This window comes from Physcomitrium patens, chromosome 2, assembly GCF_059467195.1.
Source record: "Physcomitrium patens ecotype Gransden chromosome 2, ASM5946719v1, whole genome shotgun sequence".
In the NCBI taxonomy this organism is placed as follows: Eukaryota; Viridiplantae; Streptophyta; class Bryopsida; order Funariales; family Funariaceae; genus Physcomitrium; species Physcomitrium patens.
In genome coordinates, this window is record NC_143411.1 from 25,405,887 (window position 1) to 25,426,154 (window position 20,268).

A 20,268-nucleotide genomic window follows, 5' to 3' on the forward strand; every position below is an offset into this window, starting at 1 on the left:
CTAAAACCAAAACCAACAACTATCACCTCATCAAAATATGTGACATTGAACACACTAAAAATTCATAGAGTCTGTCAGTGAGGATGAAAGTCTCTGAGGCAGAAATCATACATCGTTTCTGTCGATGAGAAGATGAAAGTATCGGAGGGAGGAACCATTCGTCGATTCTGTCCAAGGGAGGATGGAAGTGGCGGAGGCGGCGATGCCTTCAGCGCTTGCCACGCGACTGAGTGCAGGTAAATGTCCTCGGGCTGTGGCGATGGCGTCCACAACTGTGGCCACGGAGCTGGTGTCTTCCGTGGCCGCAGTTCCGCTATTCGTTTCGTTACTATTGCAGAACCGCCGCCACTCTTCTCCTCTAACAATCTCCCGAACGATTCCCGTTCTCGAATTTAAGTCTTTTGAACGCGATCCTTCTCTTCTTTCGACCTTTGTTTAGCGCTTCGTTAGGGTTGGCTGCTCATTTGCTAATCGCTCCTTTTCTCTGTTTAGCTCAACTTCGCTTTCGGATCCTTTGGGACGGGTGTTTAGAAGCGGTGGCAGGTGTGTCGTGGTTGAACATGTGGTGGATTTTAGATGGTGCCGGTGCATTGCATTTCGTAAGTGAGATGGTGAAGAGTGCGTGAGTGTGTGAAGGTTTTATTATCGGAAGGGAGAGAAAGGGGTGAGAGTGGTGGTAGAAAGATTCAAGTGTGAGAGATATCACATTGCATATATGTGAAATGGCCGCGTGTCGTCGGAGTTCTCGGTTAGCTCCACTTGTGTCTCAAAAGCTTGCCGCTCCATGTGATGTCTCGAAGAAATTGTTGCTCCCGACGACTGTGAAGGTGGAACCCTGCGTATCGCTCCAGGAAGCACGTGCTCAAGGGGTGAAAGATTCCTTATCGTCTAGTTCTTTGAGAAATTGTAAAATTGGCCGTAAAAAGGAGACAGTATCCCGCACAAAGTTTGTTGATCAGGCTCCACCTAGGAAATTGGATAAGATTACGGGTTCATTCAAAGTGGTTAAGCAGGAAGTATGTCAAGTAGACAAAAACATTGGACCTGAGCCACCACATTTGCCGGGTCTACGACAAACTAGGAAGGTGAAAAGTGAAGATGTGGAAGCGACGGACGATATAAAGATTTATGTTTCAAGAGCAAGAAAGAAGAAGCTCAAAACTGAGGGAACACCATTGGATGGGTCAAATGTCTGTCCGGGTAACAATAAGGAAATGAAGAGGGATAGCTCAGATGCAGCTACTTTGGTGACGGCGAAAGAAGAAACTTGCTCTGCCGACAAAGTTGAAACAAGCAAAGAGATCACTTCGTTGGCAATAGTGCCATCATCTAATCTCAGTGGTCAAGCAGGTAAGCTGATTCATTGCCCAACCTTTCAATCAGAATGATATTGCATTTATCAGAGAAACTGTGTCCATAAAAGCCAATTACACGGAGGCAGAGCCCTTCTTCCCACCACCTACCTCAGACCCATGAAGCCCAGTAAATTATTAGTAATTGTTAGGAAACAATTAAGAGTTCGTGCGAGGGTCTTGGAGGCATTAGCTTTGGACTTCGAACGTAACTTATTCGAAGGTCCCGAGAATCACTTGTTATTCGACTTCCACTACGTCTTTCGAAGTTTAGTTAAGATTACAAATGGAGCGTTGTAGTGTATAGGTCAATGGATACATATGAGTTGTTGGTCCACATATTTCTAATGCTCTCGAGGGTTTGCAGCAACAGTGTTTTATCGCCTGAATCTTCATCCATGGAATTCAAGCGTCGAGATGTTTTGTATGAAATTAATGATAACACACTCGTTCCGACTGCATGTCCGATCCTTAAACGAATCTAGGCCTTGCGGTTGACGCCCTAGTCTTACGTTCTTGTCATGGCCCAATCATTTTTGCATGTGGGAGCAGTGGAACTGGCAGTGACATCAGGTAGTCCTTATCCGGATTTCGCTAGACCTTACCCTGAGGAGTGTTACGAGGTGAGGAACCGCTTGAGTCAGCTTCACGGGACAGGTTCATATGCGCGCGGTAAATCGTGTCCGACGATCGATCCACTGCAGGTCAGTGCTTGTAAATTCAAATGTTTCGTTGACACTATTAAACAGGGTGGAAAAGTGGGATTTTTATGGGATTGTGCTTTGATAGCATGTGTTCAGTCAGAACCTTATCGAAGAAACGAAGGAATTTTCATATCCGCTTTGTGTTACTGTGACCAAGAACCAATGCTGACTCATTTATGGTTTGTCAGCGTAGTAAAGTTCAAGTTGTCTTCTTTTATATTCTTTGAATGTATTCCGACAGTTATCTGATGAATACCGATGAGATTCACGTGCAGGTTCTTGCCTTGGAATATCATTCTGAAGAGGTCACAGCTGCAGATACAGCCGGAGCACTTGTAGTTTCTGAGGTGGAGGAACAAAAAAGAGAGGATGAACATGAGGACAGAACTTTGACAGGATGCCCATCAGTGCGGCGCACAGTGCTAGATTCCTTGGTGGGGACAATCTTATCCCAGAACACTACTGATAACAATTCTAGAAAAGCATTTGCTTCTCTGAAGCAAGCATTTCCAACTTGGGAAGAGGTGCGCTCCTCTCTGGAAAGAGCCTTTCATGTCATTGATTTTTCTTTGCGTCAGCATTGAGGTTTTTCACTACATGATGAACAAAAACTGGATGTGTACACGAAATGGCACGTGTAAGAACTGTATTAACGGGGATGAATGCAAGCGTTGCGTATCAGGTTCACGCAGCAGATCCAAAAAAGGTTGAGGATGCAATCCGATGTGGAGGTTTAGCGGAGACCAAAGCAAAACGAATAATCAACATATTGGACACTATATTCACAGAGCGCGGTTCGATTTGCCTGGAGTACGTCCGAAGCATGAACGTTGATCAGATCAAAGCAGAACTTTCTCGTTTCAAGGGCGTCGGGCCTAAGACGGTCAGAGCAACAATCCTACAGTGTGCCTGCCCTATGCATTAGTTAGATGCACTCCTTGGATTGTTTGAGCTCAGGCATCTAATTATCAAACGGCACAGGAGCTATCAGGATGCTTCAGTTCAGTGCGTGGTGCGTTTTTAAGGGTTGTCGTCAACAGTTTTGTGTGTTCATTGAAAACCCAAATATGAAGATGCTGTTGCAACAGTATGACATTGGAATCAATGTACAGTCAACGATGGAGTCAATCATCTTCCAACCATTTCTGCTGACAAGAGTTGAGTGATGTTGCAGGTAGCCTGTGTGTTGATGTTCCATTTGGAGCAGAACGAATTTCCTGTGGATACTCATGTAAGCACCCACTTGATTGCTTGTCAATGATTCTCCGTTAGGGAATGTATTCAACACAGTCCAATAGCATGACTTTCATTTTGCTTGATCACAGGTATTCAGATTGTCCAAGATGTTGGGTTGGGTTCCTGCCAGCGCAGACAGGGAGAAAACATACCTTCACATGAACAGCAGAGTTCCTGACGAGGTCAAGTACGACTTACACTGTCTATTGGTCACTCACGGCAAGAGATGTCCTCGATGCGCTAAAGGAGGTCGTGCACAAACAGCACCTGATGGCCCATGTCCACTGATCAACTGGAGCCCCCAAATGGCGCTTCGAAGTAGTGGCGACGTTAAATTACTCAAAGGGGAATATTAGCCAATGTTTCACCGATGTCCATACACCACACCTGAACCTACATTTCACTCTGGAAGTTTTGGTCACTAGAGAATTCAAAATAATTCTTGAAAGCAGTGACCTCAATGATTTCCTAGGAGTAGATGTGACGAATGTTTCACACTTTTATGCCTGGGCACTCTTATTACTTCGACCAGACCTAGGAGAACGATTTTAAAAATCATAATCGTGTTTACCATTACTTCAAAAATAGATTTTGAATTCCGAATGGAGTCGGAATATTGTATTTACGAGTTTATTGGTTATCTGAATGGAGCGTTAACAGACAATTCAACAAAACATGGGGTAGAAAGATCACGAATTTTATTAATGTCAAGGCAAAGGTAGAACAACTTTTTACGTCGAAGGTGTGTTAAAATGTAGGAGATTAGATTGTGTTACCTTGGTGATTACTAAAACAATGATCCCTTATTAGATTGTAACTTATTATTGTTCTAGTTTGGCAAAACTTTATGTTTTATTGTCTATTCTGCCAAAACGTAATTTCAGGTGTATACGTACAAACATGGATAAACAGTATCCTATTTTACTATATATATATATATATATATATACTTGAAGGTTATTCATATTATTTGAGTAGATTCTTTTTGTAAAAGAAAATTTGAAGAAAGGTAATCATTATTTGTTTTATTACTTATTTTTTAATTATTTCTATTGTTATTGTTAAATGAATTATATATAAAGGTTAAAAATTTTAATATGTATAAACTTTATTGTATATTATATATATGTAAGAATAAAATTTTATTGCATATGTTTATTACTTTTTATATTTATTCCTTCTTGGCATCTCACTTTTTGTTTGGAAAGGATCTAGTGATCTTTACAATAAAATTACAACATAGGAATTCTAGTAGAATATATTAACCATATAATATGCAATAAAAATATTGATGATTATATTGATAATGTAGTGCAATTGACTAAAGTCTCTATGCAGATCTTAGAATATACAAGGAATACCTCAATCAAGTGCCTTCATATGTATATGTCACAACTAAGGATGAAGGAATGAGAAAATGGTTGATTAGTAGTTTGATACTAGAATTGAAAATGGTTGATTAGTAGTTTGATACTAGAATTGAAAATGGTACAATTGCTTGTAATGTGTAAACACAAGGAAAGGATACATATGATTGAAGAACAAAAGGTGTTGCTTTATATTTAGAATATAAAACTTTGCATAGGGCTTGTCTATATGTGGTTTAAGGATTAGAGATCACCATACTATTGAAAATGAGTGCATATAGGGTGGCAAGTCTTGGCTATATGATGCTTAATTTAGAGAAGTCTCTATTTAAAGGTGTTTCTTATATTATTCCAAATGTGTTGTCAAATGTGTTAGAAAAAGAAGGTATTCCAATCAAACAAGTGAATCTTTGGGAATTGAGAGATTTGCTAAAAAAAATTGATTCAAGAATAACTTATCAATGGCTAGTTAACTTTGAAAGGCAAAAATCTTGAGAACATGTTTGGCTACCAAAGGATTATGTACACAAATGGAAGCAATGACTTTGAATGATTGTGCAAGGGGTGTAGAAGAGAAATGTTGCAGTTGTACTGACTCAATCCTTCATACTAGGTACAAATATATTTATTATATTCATCTAGAAGAACATCTGATAAGTATGAGGTTGTAGCACTCACTTGAACAGGATTAGTTGTGAATCACTCTTGAATGGGCCATTGGTTTTACGAAGATGTCCCGGGCAAGGGAGTGTTCTGCAATCCTGTGACTACAAATTAGCAAGTGATCAGTTATTATCTGACACAATTCGCTGAGCTGAGACACAAGGATGTAGATTTTGTGAAGATTCGTTTGATGGCGCGTGCTCTGTTACATTGGGTTGCAGTCACTGTTGATTAATCAATAATCCCTGTGGAATGCACATCCTGAATGTGATTTGTGGAAACAAAAAAGCGTTTGGGATTCATTTTTGGTGCATTTCTTGTGCAAATGTGATGCATGGCATGAACTTGGGCTGAGGATTACGCTGCATGGTATGCTAACTTGCAAAGCCTGAGTCCAAGTCTATTCAAGAGGGGATTGAAGTCACGAGTTAAGCTTATTAGTTTTGGTGTTCTCATGAGAATTAACTGACATTGACGGCCTCTGATGTAACTGCTTGTACTCTATTATGTGATTTGCTTCTGAATTCAGTTTTTATGATTCAGTATAAACATGAACAGTTTCATTGTCGATAAAGCTGATGCATACATATCAGAATGGCAGACTTGCGTTCAATTTAGGATGTGGGGATTGAGACTACATATGCATCACAATACTTGAATTCGTACTCAAGCAGTTGAAATGGCTATATCTTTCACTGCACTGTCTTCATCAGATAGTGCGTGACATAAACGTAAGCATAAGTCATATGGATAGTGTACTCCTCGAATAGTAATAGACTCCGTCATAGGATTGTGCAAAACTGTTATTCCTGTAACCACAGGAGAGCTCTCTTGAATCTGTTCAGAGGTGCAGTAAACTTGCACATCATTGTTACAAATCCAATTTCATGTAACAGCATTTTATTCCTAGTTTACCCGTCCATAATTTCATGGTCTTGGCGACCGGGTTAGCTCGTGTGGAACCATTTGACCCACGCAAGTGAACTTATTTTCCTCGATAACGGAGTTGTTTTTTGCGGAGCTCGTCCAGTGAGAGATCCTGAACCTCCACTGTCTTGGCTACTGCGATAGCGACGTGCCTCCGTACGATGTCACGTGATGTTCGAAAATGTACAACCTGCAGCATAGAACAGAATACAAAATTGAGAACGTCAGGATTAAGTACAAGAAACTAGAGAACAGACGATGTATAAAGCACAGAAAATTATGTTAAATCCAACCAATCAATCCACAAAGCCAACTTATTGCTGCTGACAGAGTTGGTGGAGTGTGTCTTCGATTAGTTGTACCCAATTTCAACTCGTGAATGTTGTACTCGTGTATGAGTCATCCTGAGAGTGGTTCATCTCCTCAGGGCTTGAGAATTCGGTTTTCAAGAGGGTTGAAAAGGCGAGAGTGCTCTTCTTCGATCATGCTTGGTCCTGCGTCGTCATTGCGTGACCACATTCTAGACCGTGTCAGCTGCTTTCACAGTTCTAGAGGTAGAGAGTTCATGGGGCGCAGGTCATCTTCGAATGCAGATGCTCTCGACTGGCTGTCTCCCAAGTCCAGGAGAAGCTGTATATGAGCGAAGTTGTCGCTATTCATTCTTCGGCTTGATGGGTGTTGACATGGCCGATAGCAGTCATTGGATCTTGGAGCTGTGAAGTTTGTGTGAGATGAATAAACATGCGTTTCAAACTGGCTATAGCGCTGGTGCGTGAAGGGTTGGTGTTTGGAACATTAGGATTAATGTACTGCTAGGTCGACCACCTTCGCAGAGCCAGCACAGGTGCCTCTGGAATTTCTAAAAGATTTAGTTTCTCGAACTTATTGATTCATTACTTTCCAGGAGGGATTGAACGCTTTCCTTTTCTTTCTCGAAATCCTTCATTTTTTCCGACTGCCAGTGTAACTCTCAGTCTGGAAAGGCCCTGGTAACACTTCGTCTTCTCATTATCATATGGGCGTCAATACGCATGTAAAAACAAACGTAACATAGAAGCTTATATCATTATTTATAGTTTTTGGCAGTTGTGTATACATGATGCTCATTGAACTCCTGCGTGTTGTTATTTCGAGGTCACGAATTCTAAGTATTTCAGCTTTCTCCATAGAGGCACATCGTAGGAATTGTTGACATACAAGAATTGGCAAAATTGTTGCTTAGTCCTGTGTTTGAGATTTGTTGCATTTCTACAGCTAGACTTGACTGTGTCCGATCAAAGATTCACAATAAATGGATGACTATTGACGTGGAACAGGCTGCGAATCTTTTCCGTTTCGCAAAATCACAAATTTATTTATTCACACATATAAATAATAATGATTATTATCATTGTATAACTAAAATTGGATGGTTCTCACAAGCTAAAATTCACAAAAAAAGAATCCACATCAAAGTATTACGTAGTATATATTTTAAAGTAACATGTAGTATGTATTTCCTTTGCATTTGAATGGTTTTCTGCACCAATAAGAACAGGGCAAATGTGAACTGGGGATCTACTGCTTGTTCAGCTCTACTTTTCAAGAACTCTGTTTCAGGCCTTCGTCGTCGTCGTCGTCTTCGTCATCGTCGTGGTGGCTCTCCCTCTCACCCTCTGTGCCCCTTTGAAATCTGTTGTTGTTGTTGCTTCATGGCGATGGAGGCATTGGGTGCAGCCAATTCCCAGGTGCAGCTCCTCCGCACGCCAATTTTCCATCCCCGTCCCGCACTCGCACCACCCAGTTTGTTCCGTTTTCTTTCATGCACCTGAATAAATGAATGAATGAATGCACCAGTTTGCGGGTGGTAGCAGCCCAGCACCGTTCCAGGTCCAAGTGAAAGCCAACTTGGCAAACAAAGCAATTCACGCTTCGGCGGATTCTTGCTATCGATGCGTGAGCTGGGGACTTTTTGTTTGTTTGGGTTACGAGCTAATTGGTGGTCATGCCTGCGATCGCGTGAGTTCGTTGTGTCTGGGATATTTGAATTGTGGGTTGAGGGAAAGAGAGCTGTAACTGTTTTTTGGGGGGCTTTTTTTTGAGGTTTAGGATTTTTGAGTCTCTTGAGGGTATCTGTTTGTTTGTTTGTTTATTTGTTTTGTTTGCGGAGTCCTTCTCGTGGATGGCTCTTAATGTGCGGGGTATGGTGTAGGTATGGGATGGTTTGTAGTGCGTGGTTGTAGTTGTGGCTGAGGTTTGCTTTGGTTTTGTTTGTGGTTGATGGTTGGTTTTGAATTTTTGAGTTTCAGACTGTGGTCCTTACACTGTTCCCATGGTTTTTGTGGAGTGCTAAATGTGGAGGTGGTGGGGTATCGATGGACGCAGCATTTCAACTACAGGTGCAGCCATCGATCTGCTGCTGTCGCCTCTTGCAAATTTGTGGGTGAAATTTTCTTTCGATGCGAATCGGCATGTTTTGGCTCTATTTTCCCTGGTTGGGAGCCGCTTCAGGTGAGTTTGATTGTGTTTTTACATTGAAAATGCACGTGTGCGGTGTTTCTATGTGGTGTTCCGCTTGTTGTGTTTTTCGCCTTCTTGATTCTGAACTTTTGTGTTTGCTGTTCCCAACGTGCCCTTGTTCGCAATTTGTTGGTAAGCGTAGGTTTCAGGAGCAGACTAGGTTCTTGTAGTCGGGAAGGCAGCGATTGTTCATGTGTTAACGATACTTGATTAATGTCTTTCTCAGCACGGGTTTTGATTCGGAAGCAATCGTGTATGCAACGGTCCTGTGTGTCTCTGTGCGAAGTCGTCAGCGCCTGCGGTAATGCTGATGATTTTTATTTATTTATTACTTCCACGCGCTCATTCTCTGTTGCTGATCAACTCTCTCTCTCTCTCAAAGCCTTCAAAGTCCTATGGGATCCTTGAGCTTCTCGACTTCCTGTTATATTTTGCGGGAGATGCTTTGTTGCAAGGCCGTATAAATTGGGTTGAGTGCGAGTGCATCTTCGGTCCCCATCCCTTGTCTACTGGTAGTGGAAGGCTTGTGTCTCATTTTATCCTTTGTCTGCTACTCCCACCTCAACTACAGTGCCTTCTTACATTGTAGTTTGTTGTTACACTTCTGAAATCGTTCTACTCAGGGGTTGGAATTCTGCATTAGGAACAGTCCGTGACTAATATTGTATAATTATTGTATCTTGTAATATAGGAGGGAACTATGGTCCATTGTCCTTGGCTAGATGCGTTACATGTCTATCTCTGGTACACAATATATGCTTACCCTATCTCTCATTTCAGTAGACAGATGTAATCATTGAATAATAGCCAAGTTACTGTGGTCTAACAACGATCTGTAAGAAATTATATGCTGTAGGGCTCTCTTTCTCTGGAACGATTTCCTTTTTATTCAATTTTTGCTTATTTGCCTCGACTTCTTGTCTCAAGTTGCTAACGAGTGATCTTATGGATTTATAGGTTTAAATCACCTTGCCAACATTTTTGGTGGTTTGCTGATTACGTTCACAAGATCAAAAACAGTAATGGCGCCGCGAGGGGATGGGAGGGGAAGAAAGCGCGAAGTGTTGATAGAGAACGTTTGAACCCCTGAGATTGTAGAACCAACTTATGATACGGACAGCTACGAAAATCACGTGATAGATCTTCGAGGCATTTTGCAATCCATAGTCGTGCTCTGATTCCTGGAGATCTATGTATACTTCAATCTGCTTGAGAATTTCTGATATGTAGTTTGGTTGGTTGGATTAGTCTGAGATTTTGCGTATTTCGAAGTTCGTATTGTAGGAATATTTCCTGCGAGAAAATCTCACTTACTGATGCGGATTTAATATTGCAAACGTTAATGCGGCTTTAATTATTTTTCAGACTGTCTTCTATTTCTTGTGAATTTGTTAGAAAGTGATTATGGAATTTCTTTATTCATCGCGTTTCCTTAGAGGGTTCTTCAGCTTTTACGCACCTCCTACATTGTCACTATCCGTCAAATCCTGCAAATAATCGTCCTCTCGCTAGTAGAAAGCCTTTGATCCTTTAATCTTTCTTCGTGAGCATGGCAAGGCCCGACAACCAAGCCAGCTCGTTTCATCTAGAAACCTTCCAATTAGATTTTGTCATGTTATGGCGCTTCACATTATATGGCATTCAGCTAAATTCTTAGGGTGGCATTCAGATTAATTTTCGTGGGAAACTGTGTGTAGTTAATCTGTAGATACTCACGCATCATTAGCATGTGGAATGGTTCAATCATCTGACAGGTGACAGAAGATTAAAGGCTTGAAGGATTGAGTAATCTCATTTTCTGCTCTTGAAGGAGCGCCTCCAGCACTTATGATTTGTCAAATCAATCCCATTGTGTTGAAGAAACTATACTTACAATCCTGAATTGGAGATCAATCACAATCTCTGAAGGCATCGGATGTTTTGGCTATGAAGTGGAAGTTTGATCTTCGAACTGGCGGCTCTTTACTTTCACAGCACTAGGTATGAACCCATCGATTATGATAAAATTGGGCGTCTGATCCGAAACAAGCATAACGAATGTCTAAAAGCGTGCGTTTTTGTGTTTTGACCTCGACAAGTACACTAATATATGGATATTGAAATGCTATAATTTTGTAAGCATGACTGTGGCAGTTAACAAAAACTAAGATTTATTGTGTCTTAACATTGTTTGCTGCACAGGTAATGATGAGTATCAGAGTGCGAGGGAGAAGGAATTAGACTCAGGGAGTAGTGATTTTGAGGATCATTCATTAGTGAAAGAAGAGGCTGTGTCACAAAGCGAGGGCTCGTTGGAAGAATATGGCCAATTTCATATCGGAAGCTCATGGAAAGAAGATGCCCAGTCACTGAACGAGGGGTCGATTGGGAACGGTGTTGTCCAAGAGGTGGATGAGATAGCAAGTGATTCAGGTATTTCTTTCTTTTTCTTTTTCTTTTTTTTTTTTTTTTTTTTTTTTTGGCTATCACTCTTTTTCCTTCTATTTTTTCTTTTTAAGACTACTCAACAGTATCCGTGCTCCGTTGACGTTACATGTGTGTAGAAGTTTACTTCCTTTTCCAAATGTCTTCGATGTTGTGCAGTGATGGTCGCGACCCGCAGTGAAGAAACCCACAGCGAAGAATCCCACAGCGTAGGGCTTGTAGGTGCTGCTGCCTCAAACGCTCGTACACCAGTAGATCCTCAAATTCCTGTTGTAGATGAAGGAGCTGACCGCGGTGCTGACGAAGGGACTTCAATGGCTGTGGGAGAGGGCCCTCCACGGTTTGTGCACGGGCAGCTTGTGTGGGCAAAGTTCGCGAGGTTCCCTTGGTGGCCTGCTGAGGTCTGAGTCCCTGCATAGTCGTTCTTAATTTTTCATTGGCGACGAATAAAGATGCAACTAGCTTGTAGAAACCAAACCCTGACATTTTCACGCATTGCTTTTTGCGATGAGGACTTTGTCTTAGTCACATTCATGGGTTCTCACACAAGAGTGGCGTTGTCAACGTATTTCATCATGTTCACATGATTGTGATTGGATGGAATAGATCATCAACGAGAAGGCTGTTATTCCAGGTACTGGTGGTAATAAGCGAATCAATGCAGATGTTTTAGTGCGCTTCTTCGGCACTTACGACTAGTTTGTGTTCTCACCCCATATTGTAAATCATTTACATCTTTGCGATTTAGGTTCCGATCGTTGAATTTTGGAACAGTCTGAAACGCAAGTCTTTGTGCTGGTGCATGATAATTTTAAAGTCAGAAGTCTGATATGATGTGGAACGTTCTTTTCTGTATTCACATCAACCATATTTCTCTGCTGTGAATATCAGTCAAAGTGTTTCATTTACGGTTTGGGTTCTGATGGCAAATGCAGTGGTTGGGTGGATCCGAAAGTGGGTTTATCAGAGTTTGATGTGGTATGTTCACAAAGTATCGTGTTCGATTCATCTTTCTTTTAGCTTATTATATTTTTCTGTCATTTTTGGTGTAACTTCGTCAGTTTTCGCTTAGTAAGGCTCTGTTTAGCTAGTTGGATCAGAAGCCTTGCCTATGCAAGAATTACCACTTAATCTCTCGCATGATTTTTTTAACCTCTTTGTAGTGTTTTATCTTGGTCCGTACCTCTAGCTGGTACTTCTGTTCGCTCATAGTCATGTAGCATGGTTGGCCGAAATTGCCCTAACCTTCAGAAAAATATTTTGTATTTTTGCAGAAGCTACAAGAAAGGAGTAAAATAAAAAAGAAAGCACTGCAGAAGGGAATTGAAGAGGTCAGTGTTTGGATATTCGTGATTTACTTTACCCCAAACTCTGAGAACATGCGCTTGCTCAACAAACTCTTTATTTAGTCATTCCTATTCTGAAATCAGGAAATCACGAAACTTAGAAGTATAACATCAGTTCACAAAATCATGGGAAGAATTCCAGAAGGTTATATCATAGGATCTGGTATACTGGGCTCAGAAGCTCTTGACATACAAACCCAAGGTAATCTGTGATTTACGTGCAGGCCTTGGAGTTTCGCAGAAGTGGAAAGCTTCCAAAATCCTTCGCAGTTGATGTTGTCATAGAAGAGGAGCCCAAAACACCCACGATGCCACATAGTAATGGTACGCATACATGAGCTATTAATTATTTTTAGTCCTGTATATTTGTTTCTAATATGCAAATTCTTGCATTTGTTTATTTAAAGAAAATATGTTTTAGTAACTTAATTTCGCTTTTTGCACAATGAATGCTCAAGTCGCTATTTGATTCGGTGAATTTGCGTGTGCTAGGAATCACGCTGTACTTAAGGATGACTGGTGCCTAAAATCTCAGATTACCATTATGAGATAAAAATTAACAATTCATGTGCAGGAGTTCAAGCAAATGGCACCGGTCAGCAGACCCCTGAAGATGAAGGTACGGAGCAAAGACGAGCAGCGCGAAAGCGGAAACCTAAGGTTCTTTACGAGGTACAAATAGCTGGCCTTTTGCATAGACAACCTGTTGAGCAAAGTCGGAATTATATATTGAACTGAGCACTGTCATTGAAGTTGCTTGCGTACATCTTGTGTATTTTATGGCAGGTTAGACGATATGGTACATCCGTAATTTATTTTTAGCGCACTGGCTGACCTTTTCAGTCATTTCCTCACCAGATTACCCTAGCATGACATGGTCATGAGCCTCAAAATTATGGGGCGCTTGTGAGCCAAACAATGTGTTCTAGTGCTTATAGAAGGGGCTTTCACTTTTGTAAAGCAGGAGGAGAGGGTACCACGAAAACCAGAGCGAAGGTTGAGAAGGCTACGGATCATGCGACAGCTTGGGTTGGCTGCTCCTGCAGGATCTCCCTTCATTTTGGACACAAGAATGACAGTTTAGTAAATTGAGTAAATTTCTTTAGCAACGGGCCTCCAATTTTTTTAACTTCATGAAATGTTGAAATCTGTTGCAAATTCAGTCTGCCATACACAATTCCAGTCCTTTCCACTTTACAATAAGTGATTGCGGATCAGTACGTATCTCCTTATTTCCTTCATTGCAAGTGAACATGCGGTAGCAGGGTGTACTCTCTGAACAGCACACTACATCTATTTGATGGCCTGAGGTAACCACTGATTCAGTGAACAATATTTTGCAACGATTTTCACCAGCTATCTCAAACAAATCTTATTTCGGAATTTATGTCAAATTTGAGCTGCTTTTCTACTCTTAAAGTACAGGCGTTTAGCACTGTTTTTTTGGGATTTTAATGTGAGACTAAATGTGACATTGATGATGTGGTTGTGGGATGATTGTGAGGTGATGTGGATTGTGGGGTTGTATTTAGATATTTTGGCTTTGCACAATTCTTTGATTGTACTTGTGTTTGAGAAAGATGCATTTTAACATAGGAAATGACCTTGTGACAAGTTAAAACCATAGAGTTTTGGATCATTACTATCCAAAAACACTCATTTGTTTGTTGGTTGTGATCACTAGAATCAATTCATGTGTATCTATCTTTATATTTTTCTTATCATATTTTATAAACAATAAGCATGTAAAGTAGGAAGTGGTTACTATTCCTTATAAAATTTTGTTTGTATTTGTAAAACACTTATTAATATCCCATTTGCACTAATGTAACAAGTCTCATAATTTATTTTAGAATGGCCTATACTCAAGATTTTTTCAACCTCAAATTCCTTATTTTTACCTATTCTAATATTTTCTACAAATTTCGTTTTATCAAGATTAATAATTAGCAAGCAATATTAAACTTTCATCAAAATATTGCCTCACAAGATTAAAAATATTCTAAATTTTATAAACATCCAACAAGAATAAGATTTAAGATTTATTATTATTTTATCAATTTAACTTAGAACCTAATTTCCTTATAGCTTACAAGTCTATTAATCATAATTGTTTAATTTTGATTGATTTTGTAGTATATTGCTAAAATTACTTGGTTTTTTTTGCTTTAGGTTAAATCATATATGCTTTGATTACTTAAATATATGTTTAATATTCAATGAATTTAAATTATTTAGATACATGAATTATACAAAATTAATTAAAAACATAATGAAAAAATAACCACAATAGTTAAAAACATAATGAAAAAATTTCTTCAAGTTTGAATTATAATTCTTGATGATGATTTGCATGTTTTTTATATCAACATCAGATTCATATAACTAAAGTACACACACTTCTTTCGATAGCACATAAAAAATCGATTTAATGAAATTCAATTGAACTTCTTTTTTATCTAAAAATATCCTATTGAAAAAAATAACTGTTGATTTTTATTTCTATTCTAATCAATATTTGTTTTGTGTTCTAATCAATATTTGTTTTGTAGGTGAACATAAATTATTGTTTTAAGCAAACTTTGCTAGTAGTTAGATATTCATCAAATCATCTTGTTAAAAGTTTTACTAGAACGAAAATAGTCTGTGCAAAGTTTTGGAACTTAAAAAAAAATAAAAACTAAAGAAAGTGCATGAATTTTTACGTAACTACAACAATTAATAATAATATCTAAGAAAACATTCAAGATTCTTAAAGTTTCTAAAAGGTACCTAAACTTATGAATTGTTGAATGTCTAAAATACCAAAAAATATAAGATTCAGTGTGCTTGAAAACAAAACAAAATAAGAAAAAATAATTATGAACATGGGCAAATATAAATTGATCATACATAATTTTAAAAAATTTGCTCTTTTATCCAAAGACTAATCTGATAGACTCCCACTAACCATTGATTAGTTTTCCATCAAAATAAAATGTTTTGTTTTGCCAAATTATACAAGAAAATATATCCAAAAAGTTAATTTGTTTATGGGTACATTACCTGATCCCAAATAACAGTAAATTGTTTCAGAGTTTTCTGAACACGGAAGAGATCCGGAATTGAATACAATTGGATAAACAATGTGCAGCATCACAATACTTGACCGAAAAAATTCCAATGTTTGTACTCGGTTTGATCATTACTTGATACTGTATGACTGTACAAAATACAAACAAACTGCATATTTGGACAGGAGTGAATAATAGAATGTTTTCGAGTATGGACTAAATGTTGTATACAGATTGCTCTTAAGATTGTAGGAATTGAAAGATTCCGTTCCAAGACACTAAAAATTGTCTGAAAGAAACACCAGGAAACTGGAAAATTGTCTACATATTTCCAGCACCATCGGTGGTTCAGCGCTAGAAAAGTAACATTGAAGAACTACATCTCATCTCACTAAAATTAAATATTACAGATCACAGTGAAGAAACTCACAGCCCATTTTAAATGCTACGGACGCCTCAAGTCAACTTTCAATTCAGGGGATTGCAGCAAAAAACAAATCGAAATAAAACAAACCAAACAAACTAACTAACTAACAAAAAAAAAAAAAAAAAAAAACAAAACAAAACAAAACAAAAATAACAAGATTGGGAAGTGGGTCATTGATTCAAAATTTGACCCAGGTGAGAAGAAGCACATGCAGAGCTCTACTTACATTCATTTACCACAAAATCGGATATCTCCTGACGCATCCTGCAGGCTACAACTAAATCCACTTGACTAGTTCAAGCTCATGGCTTTATATGTTGGATTAGAAACTGCAAAAATTCCTAATTAACATCCTTTACTAGAGGTTTTTCGTTCTGTTACAACTGCACCAAAATCTATGGGAAACCTGTCCAATACTTGCTGGGCACCTCGTAAATGTACACACCTTGTAAACCGTTATCTCCAAAGGCTCATTGCAAGGAGAAGGAAGGATAGCTGACAAAGCAGTGGTGCTGAGGAGAGTACTAACTTAGACTTTTGGTCGCTACTCACAGTCGTTGATGTGCTGCAATCATAAGAAATGAAATCGAGATGTAAGCGGTCATGTTCATTCAATGCAGTTGGGTATTTCAGGCTCAATCGTGTGAGTCTGGTGAATGTCAACGAAATGTAACGTCCGCTCTATATCCTTATGGACATTCATCGGCGGTGCCAATAAGTTACTGTCGTAGACCTGACTGACCAGTGTACTATAAGACGACAGCAGTTAAAGGACGCTCTATTCACAGAAATTCTCTCCAACAGTTTCACAGTAAGTACACTTGGAATAGAATGAATGTACCTGGCTGGATATACACAGGAGCCGTAGCCTGCACATGAAAAAACATCACAAAATGAATAACTAGAACTTGTGTACACGCTCACAAGAACGTACCAGTCAAAACAATAGAGGTATTTGTAACCACATTTTAGTTCGATCTCAGCCCATCCAAGATCTCCTGAAAACTCAGTTGCAACACGGCTTCCACTCGAAATGGTCTCCTCCAATTTTAACTGATGGTCAAACAGTTCAAGGGAATATGCAGTTGTGTAAATCCTCGAAAATACTCACTTGGGTCGGAGGTAGTAATTCGACCCGCGCCCTGGAAGTTGCAGGAGGCAGCACCGTCTGAGCTGTTCGCATAGAACATGTTCATTGCCCAGGAAGCATGGGAGTATCTTGTGTCAGGTAGGAAGCAGGTGCCATTCGGTTGGATAGGTGTGCAATCCACCATCCCAGTAGCCCCGCAGGCGAAGTCTAGTGCAGTTTGCAACACAACCTCGGACATCCCCTGGTTTAAGTTAACCACGAAATACTCAATACTTGTGTTTCCTTAGCACGCTCATCGCAGGGAACCAGAGCACCTGGTAAATTAGAGAGAGAAGACATGAATGTCCTGCACACATTCATGGAATTGAGGAAGTATGGATGGGACTCTCTTACCTGCTTAGCAATGCACCAAGAGCGTTGGCCAACTCCCGAGCCACTGGTATTATTGGTTCCGACCAGGTTGAGCGCGTACAACGGAGTGGAATCGTTAGTGAACACACCGAAATTCCGCTGTGAGGTGGGGCCGACGTTTTGATTCTCGTTGAAAAGTTCATACAAGAAAGCGTTGATGACAATGCCGGGCCTCGCCGGCGTGCCCACATTGTTCACCACCCGCTTCACCAAGTTTGAGTTGTATGTCTGTGCGTTCGGAATCGATGCACCAGCTTCCCCAGTGTCTCCAGCAGTGGGCCAACCGGTCTCACTCACGACCACCATCAAGTCAGAGTGGTTGGACCTCCCCAGGGCAGCGTATACTGCATCAAGTTGCGCGTCGAACAAGCTCGTGTACGTGGAATTCGAACCTGGGTCCACGACGGTTCCGTTCGTGCCATTCATGTTGGAGAGCGCGTAGTCAAGCGAAATGACGGTAGGTTGCGCAGTGAAGGCTTTCCATGGGTACACGTTCACCATGTACGGAGAAAAGGTTCGTGACAGAAAGTCGAGCAGTGCTGGGATTTCGGCATGGGAGCCGTTGAATTGCCCAGCAGATGGAAAGAAAGACGCCGCAAGCAAGTCCATAGAGCAAGGGGAAGACACCTTGATGTTCTGAAGATTACTAGCGGCCAGCGCAGAATATATATTATTCATTGCCGGAACAAGAAGCGACGAAGCGTTCGGGTAACCAGTAAGGACCTCGTTTCCTACCGCAATGGCATATATGTCGGTGGAATTCGCATATGGGGCAATCTTCGTGGTCACCCATTCCGCCGCGGAGGTGTTTGTGGCGCCTACTTGAAAGAGCTCGCTGTTAAGAATGCCTATAACGAGCTGGATGTTAGAGTCCTTGAATGCATCGAGCACCGCGGGGTCAGTGTCGTAAATTCGAACTTGGGTTATGCCAAGGCTCTTGAGAAGAGCGACGGCTTGTGTAGGCGATGGGAGGTTGTCTCCATTCGTGCCATAATTGAATCCCACGTATGCTCCTGCATTAGGGAGATGAAGAACTGATTAAGGATGGTCTCTGATGTTCGCGGGACTTAAACCCTACGTTGGACTACAGCTAAAACCGCATAGATTGCAACAGTTACGGCGAACATTACCTGAGGTGGTGACGTAGAAGACCAATATGATAAGAACCCGCGGCCATAAGCAGCCATGCCTCAACATAACCAGCGCAACTTCGGACAACAAATGATAGCTGCTGGGATTGCTGGAGATGCGCAGCTTGGTTAGAAAGCTTCAAATCAGCGTTTGGACGTGGGCATCTGCATCGCCAAACATGCAACTAAGAAAGTGAGCGACAGGGTTCATGAAGCCCGGGAACTGAGTTGAGAAAACAACAAACTCTTCGATACGAAATCAGTCCCTAGAAACAAATCTACTTGAAATGGTTCGAAATTCCGCGTGCCATTGTGAGGGTTTCGTGCAGACCAGGAAGCGAGGGTGTAGACGGCATCACGATCTGGTAAGAACAGTTCGAGGAGCATACATTGTCGTACAGACGTACCAGTGACATATCCAAGAGGGGTACTAAAGCTCCATTTTGTGGTGAAGAAATTCAGCAGGGATTCCGGAAGAATGCCAGCATTCACGTGTTGGGGTTCCAAAGTACCTGACTAGTAATTCTCGAACGAGATGATCGAGAGCAGACGTCGCAAGACCCGGGGCCTGGAGTACACGTCGAAGATCGAAACAAGTAGAGAGCACACATGTGCGTCTTTGGCTCGGTCAACTTCTGACGACACTGTGCATGGTAAAATGACCGGCACCTGCAACTCAAAGCCACCGTCTCACTACCTCTATCACTCCCTCAAGCTACAAGATTACAGACACCACTACCAAGCCTAGCGAGCTGCGCCAGAATGAGTTCCCAACAACGTGTCACACAATTGAAGGGGATCACGACCACGATGGCAGACAGAAAACACGCAATGAGGGCGTCAATCCACGCAACACTAACATGTAACACCAACACTTTACAGGAACTTCCTGATCGCGCTAGAAATGGTCGACACTGAGTAAGAACTCGTAACAAAAGTGAGAGTTAGCACGATAGAGAGGGAGGCATCATAACGATCGCCAACGTCCAGATATTGACAATGACGAATCCATCCCGCGACCGTTGTGAATACTTAGCAGAATCCGGAAAACCGGATCACAAACGGTATTCTTTTGCCGTATTTTACTGAGCCGCCACGGCCAGCTGCCATGCTATCGACAACACGATCCGGACCCACTCACTCACCCAGCAGGACCTGATCGACCTGTTCGAGGATTCTTCGCACACTGAAACAGAAAAAATCGTCTAAAAACCTCCACACATTGACTGTCAGATGAGATCCTAGAAACTGATTTAGGTCTGTGTTACAATTTCAAATATTGCCATGTCCGACGCAAAGCCATTTGGGCATGCACAAGCACCGGCCAGAAACGGGCTATGGCCGACCATCCATCACCACCACCCTCAGAAACTCTGACACTGCGCCAATATGCATACCGCAAATAGCACAAAGCAACTTTTAGGGATTCCTTCAAAAGATTGTTGCTGTTTTGTATGAGAAGAAAAAATTGAGGAGTGTGAATGGTTTGCATTTCAAAGAGAATGTACTTGTATTCTTAGTTGGTTGTTGTTGTTGTTATAAGTTGACTTGGGTGTGTGTATGTGTGTTAATTAAGATAACAAGTTTAGATTTGTGTCTTACAAAGTCAACACGTTTTGGAAGTCTTATAGGACATTGT

The 20,268-nt window shown here is 40.8% G+C and overlaps 4 protein-coding genes across 15 annotated transcripts; 3 read left to right on the forward strand and 1 right to left on the reverse strand.

Moving 5' to 3' along the window:
- The first annotated feature begins 247 nt into the window (after positions 1–247).
- LOC112279054 (uncharacterized) lies at positions 248–4,154 on the forward strand. Of its 2 annotated transcripts, none has more exons than XM_024513120.3 (6): positions 248–1,350; positions 1,905–2,056; positions 2,332–2,580; positions 2,739–2,939; positions 3,231–3,287; positions 3,382–4,154. In XM_024513120.3, exons 1-6 carry the CDS (start codon positions 723–725, stop codon positions 3,646–3,648), a joined length of 1,554 nt encoding a protein of 517 aa, XP_024368888.1. In that variant the 5' UTR covers positions 248–722; the 3' UTR covers positions 3,649–4,154. The 2 variants fall into 2 exon arrangements, 1 of the variants encoding a protein (XP_024368888.1); XR_002968870.3 differs by having other exon boundaries at positions 250–1,350; positions 2,739–3,068; positions 3,382–3,917.
- Positions 4,155–7,410: 3,256 nt separating this feature from the next.
- LOC112295097 (uncharacterized) lies at positions 7,411–10,112 on the forward strand. Of its 7 annotated transcripts, XR_002973541.3 has the most exons (6): positions 7,687–7,976; positions 8,086–8,247; positions 8,614–8,739; positions 8,975–9,049; positions 9,440–9,492; positions 9,706–10,112. XR_002973541.3 is itself a non-coding variant. In XM_024546280.3 (5 exons), exons 1-5 carry the CDS (start codon positions 7,761–7,763, stop codon positions 9,836–9,838), a joined length of 690 nt encoding a protein of 229 aa, XP_024402048.3. In that variant the 5' UTR covers positions 7,721–7,760; the 3' UTR covers positions 9,839–10,112. The 7 variants fall into 7 exon arrangements, 6 of the variants coding, with proteins under 6 accessions (XP_024402069.3, XP_024402048.3, XP_024402057.3 ...); XM_024546280.3 differs by lacking the exon at positions 8,975–9,049 and having other exon boundaries at positions 7,721–7,976; XM_024546289.3 differs by lacking the exon at positions 8,975–9,049 and having other exon boundaries at positions 7,722–7,976; positions 8,086–8,118.
- A 150-nt stretch (positions 10,113–10,262) lies between these two features.
- On the forward strand, positions 10,263–13,901 carry LOC112295079 (uncharacterized). Of its 3 annotated transcripts, none has more exons than XM_024546243.3 (9): positions 10,263–10,728; positions 10,930–11,160; positions 11,332–11,573; positions 11,779–11,870; positions 12,108–12,150; positions 12,447–12,503; positions 12,743–12,842; positions 13,093–13,190; positions 13,480–13,901. In XM_024546243.3, the coding sequence occupies exons 3-9, from the start codon at positions 11,334–11,336 to the stop codon at positions 13,600–13,602; spliced, it is 753 nt and encodes a 250-aa protein (XP_024402011.1). In that variant the 5' UTR covers positions 10,263–10,728; positions 10,930–11,160; positions 11,332–11,333; the 3' UTR covers positions 13,603–13,901. The 3 variants fall into 3 exon arrangements, with proteins under 3 accessions (XP_024402011.1, XP_090104519.1, XP_090104520.1); XM_090248393.1 differs by having other exon boundaries at positions 13,483–13,901; XM_090248394.1 differs by having other exon boundaries at positions 11,779–11,806; positions 12,108–12,163.
- Positions 13,902–16,156: 2,255 nt separating this feature from the next.
- On the reverse strand, positions 16,157–19,915 carry LOC112279214 (glucan endo-1,3-beta-glucosidase 4). 3 transcript variants are annotated; one of them, XM_024513434.3, is made up of 6 exons: positions 19,037–19,915; positions 18,630–18,794; positions 17,482–18,512; positions 17,110–17,329; positions 16,840–16,867; positions 16,157–16,563 (listed from the first exon to the last, which is right to left on the reverse strand). In XM_024513434.3, exons 2-6 carry the CDS (start codon positions 18,694–18,696, stop codon positions 16,455–16,457), a joined length of 1,455 nt encoding a protein of 484 aa, XP_024369202.1. In that variant the 5' UTR covers positions 18,697–18,794; positions 19,037–19,915; the 3' UTR covers positions 16,157–16,454. The 3 variants fall into 3 exon arrangements, with proteins under 3 accessions (XP_024369202.1, XP_024369199.1, XP_024369200.1); XM_024513431.3 differs by having other exon boundaries at positions 19,142–19,914; XM_024513432.3 differs by having other exon boundaries at positions 18,961–19,914.
- Positions 19,916–20,268: the final 353 nt, after the last annotated feature.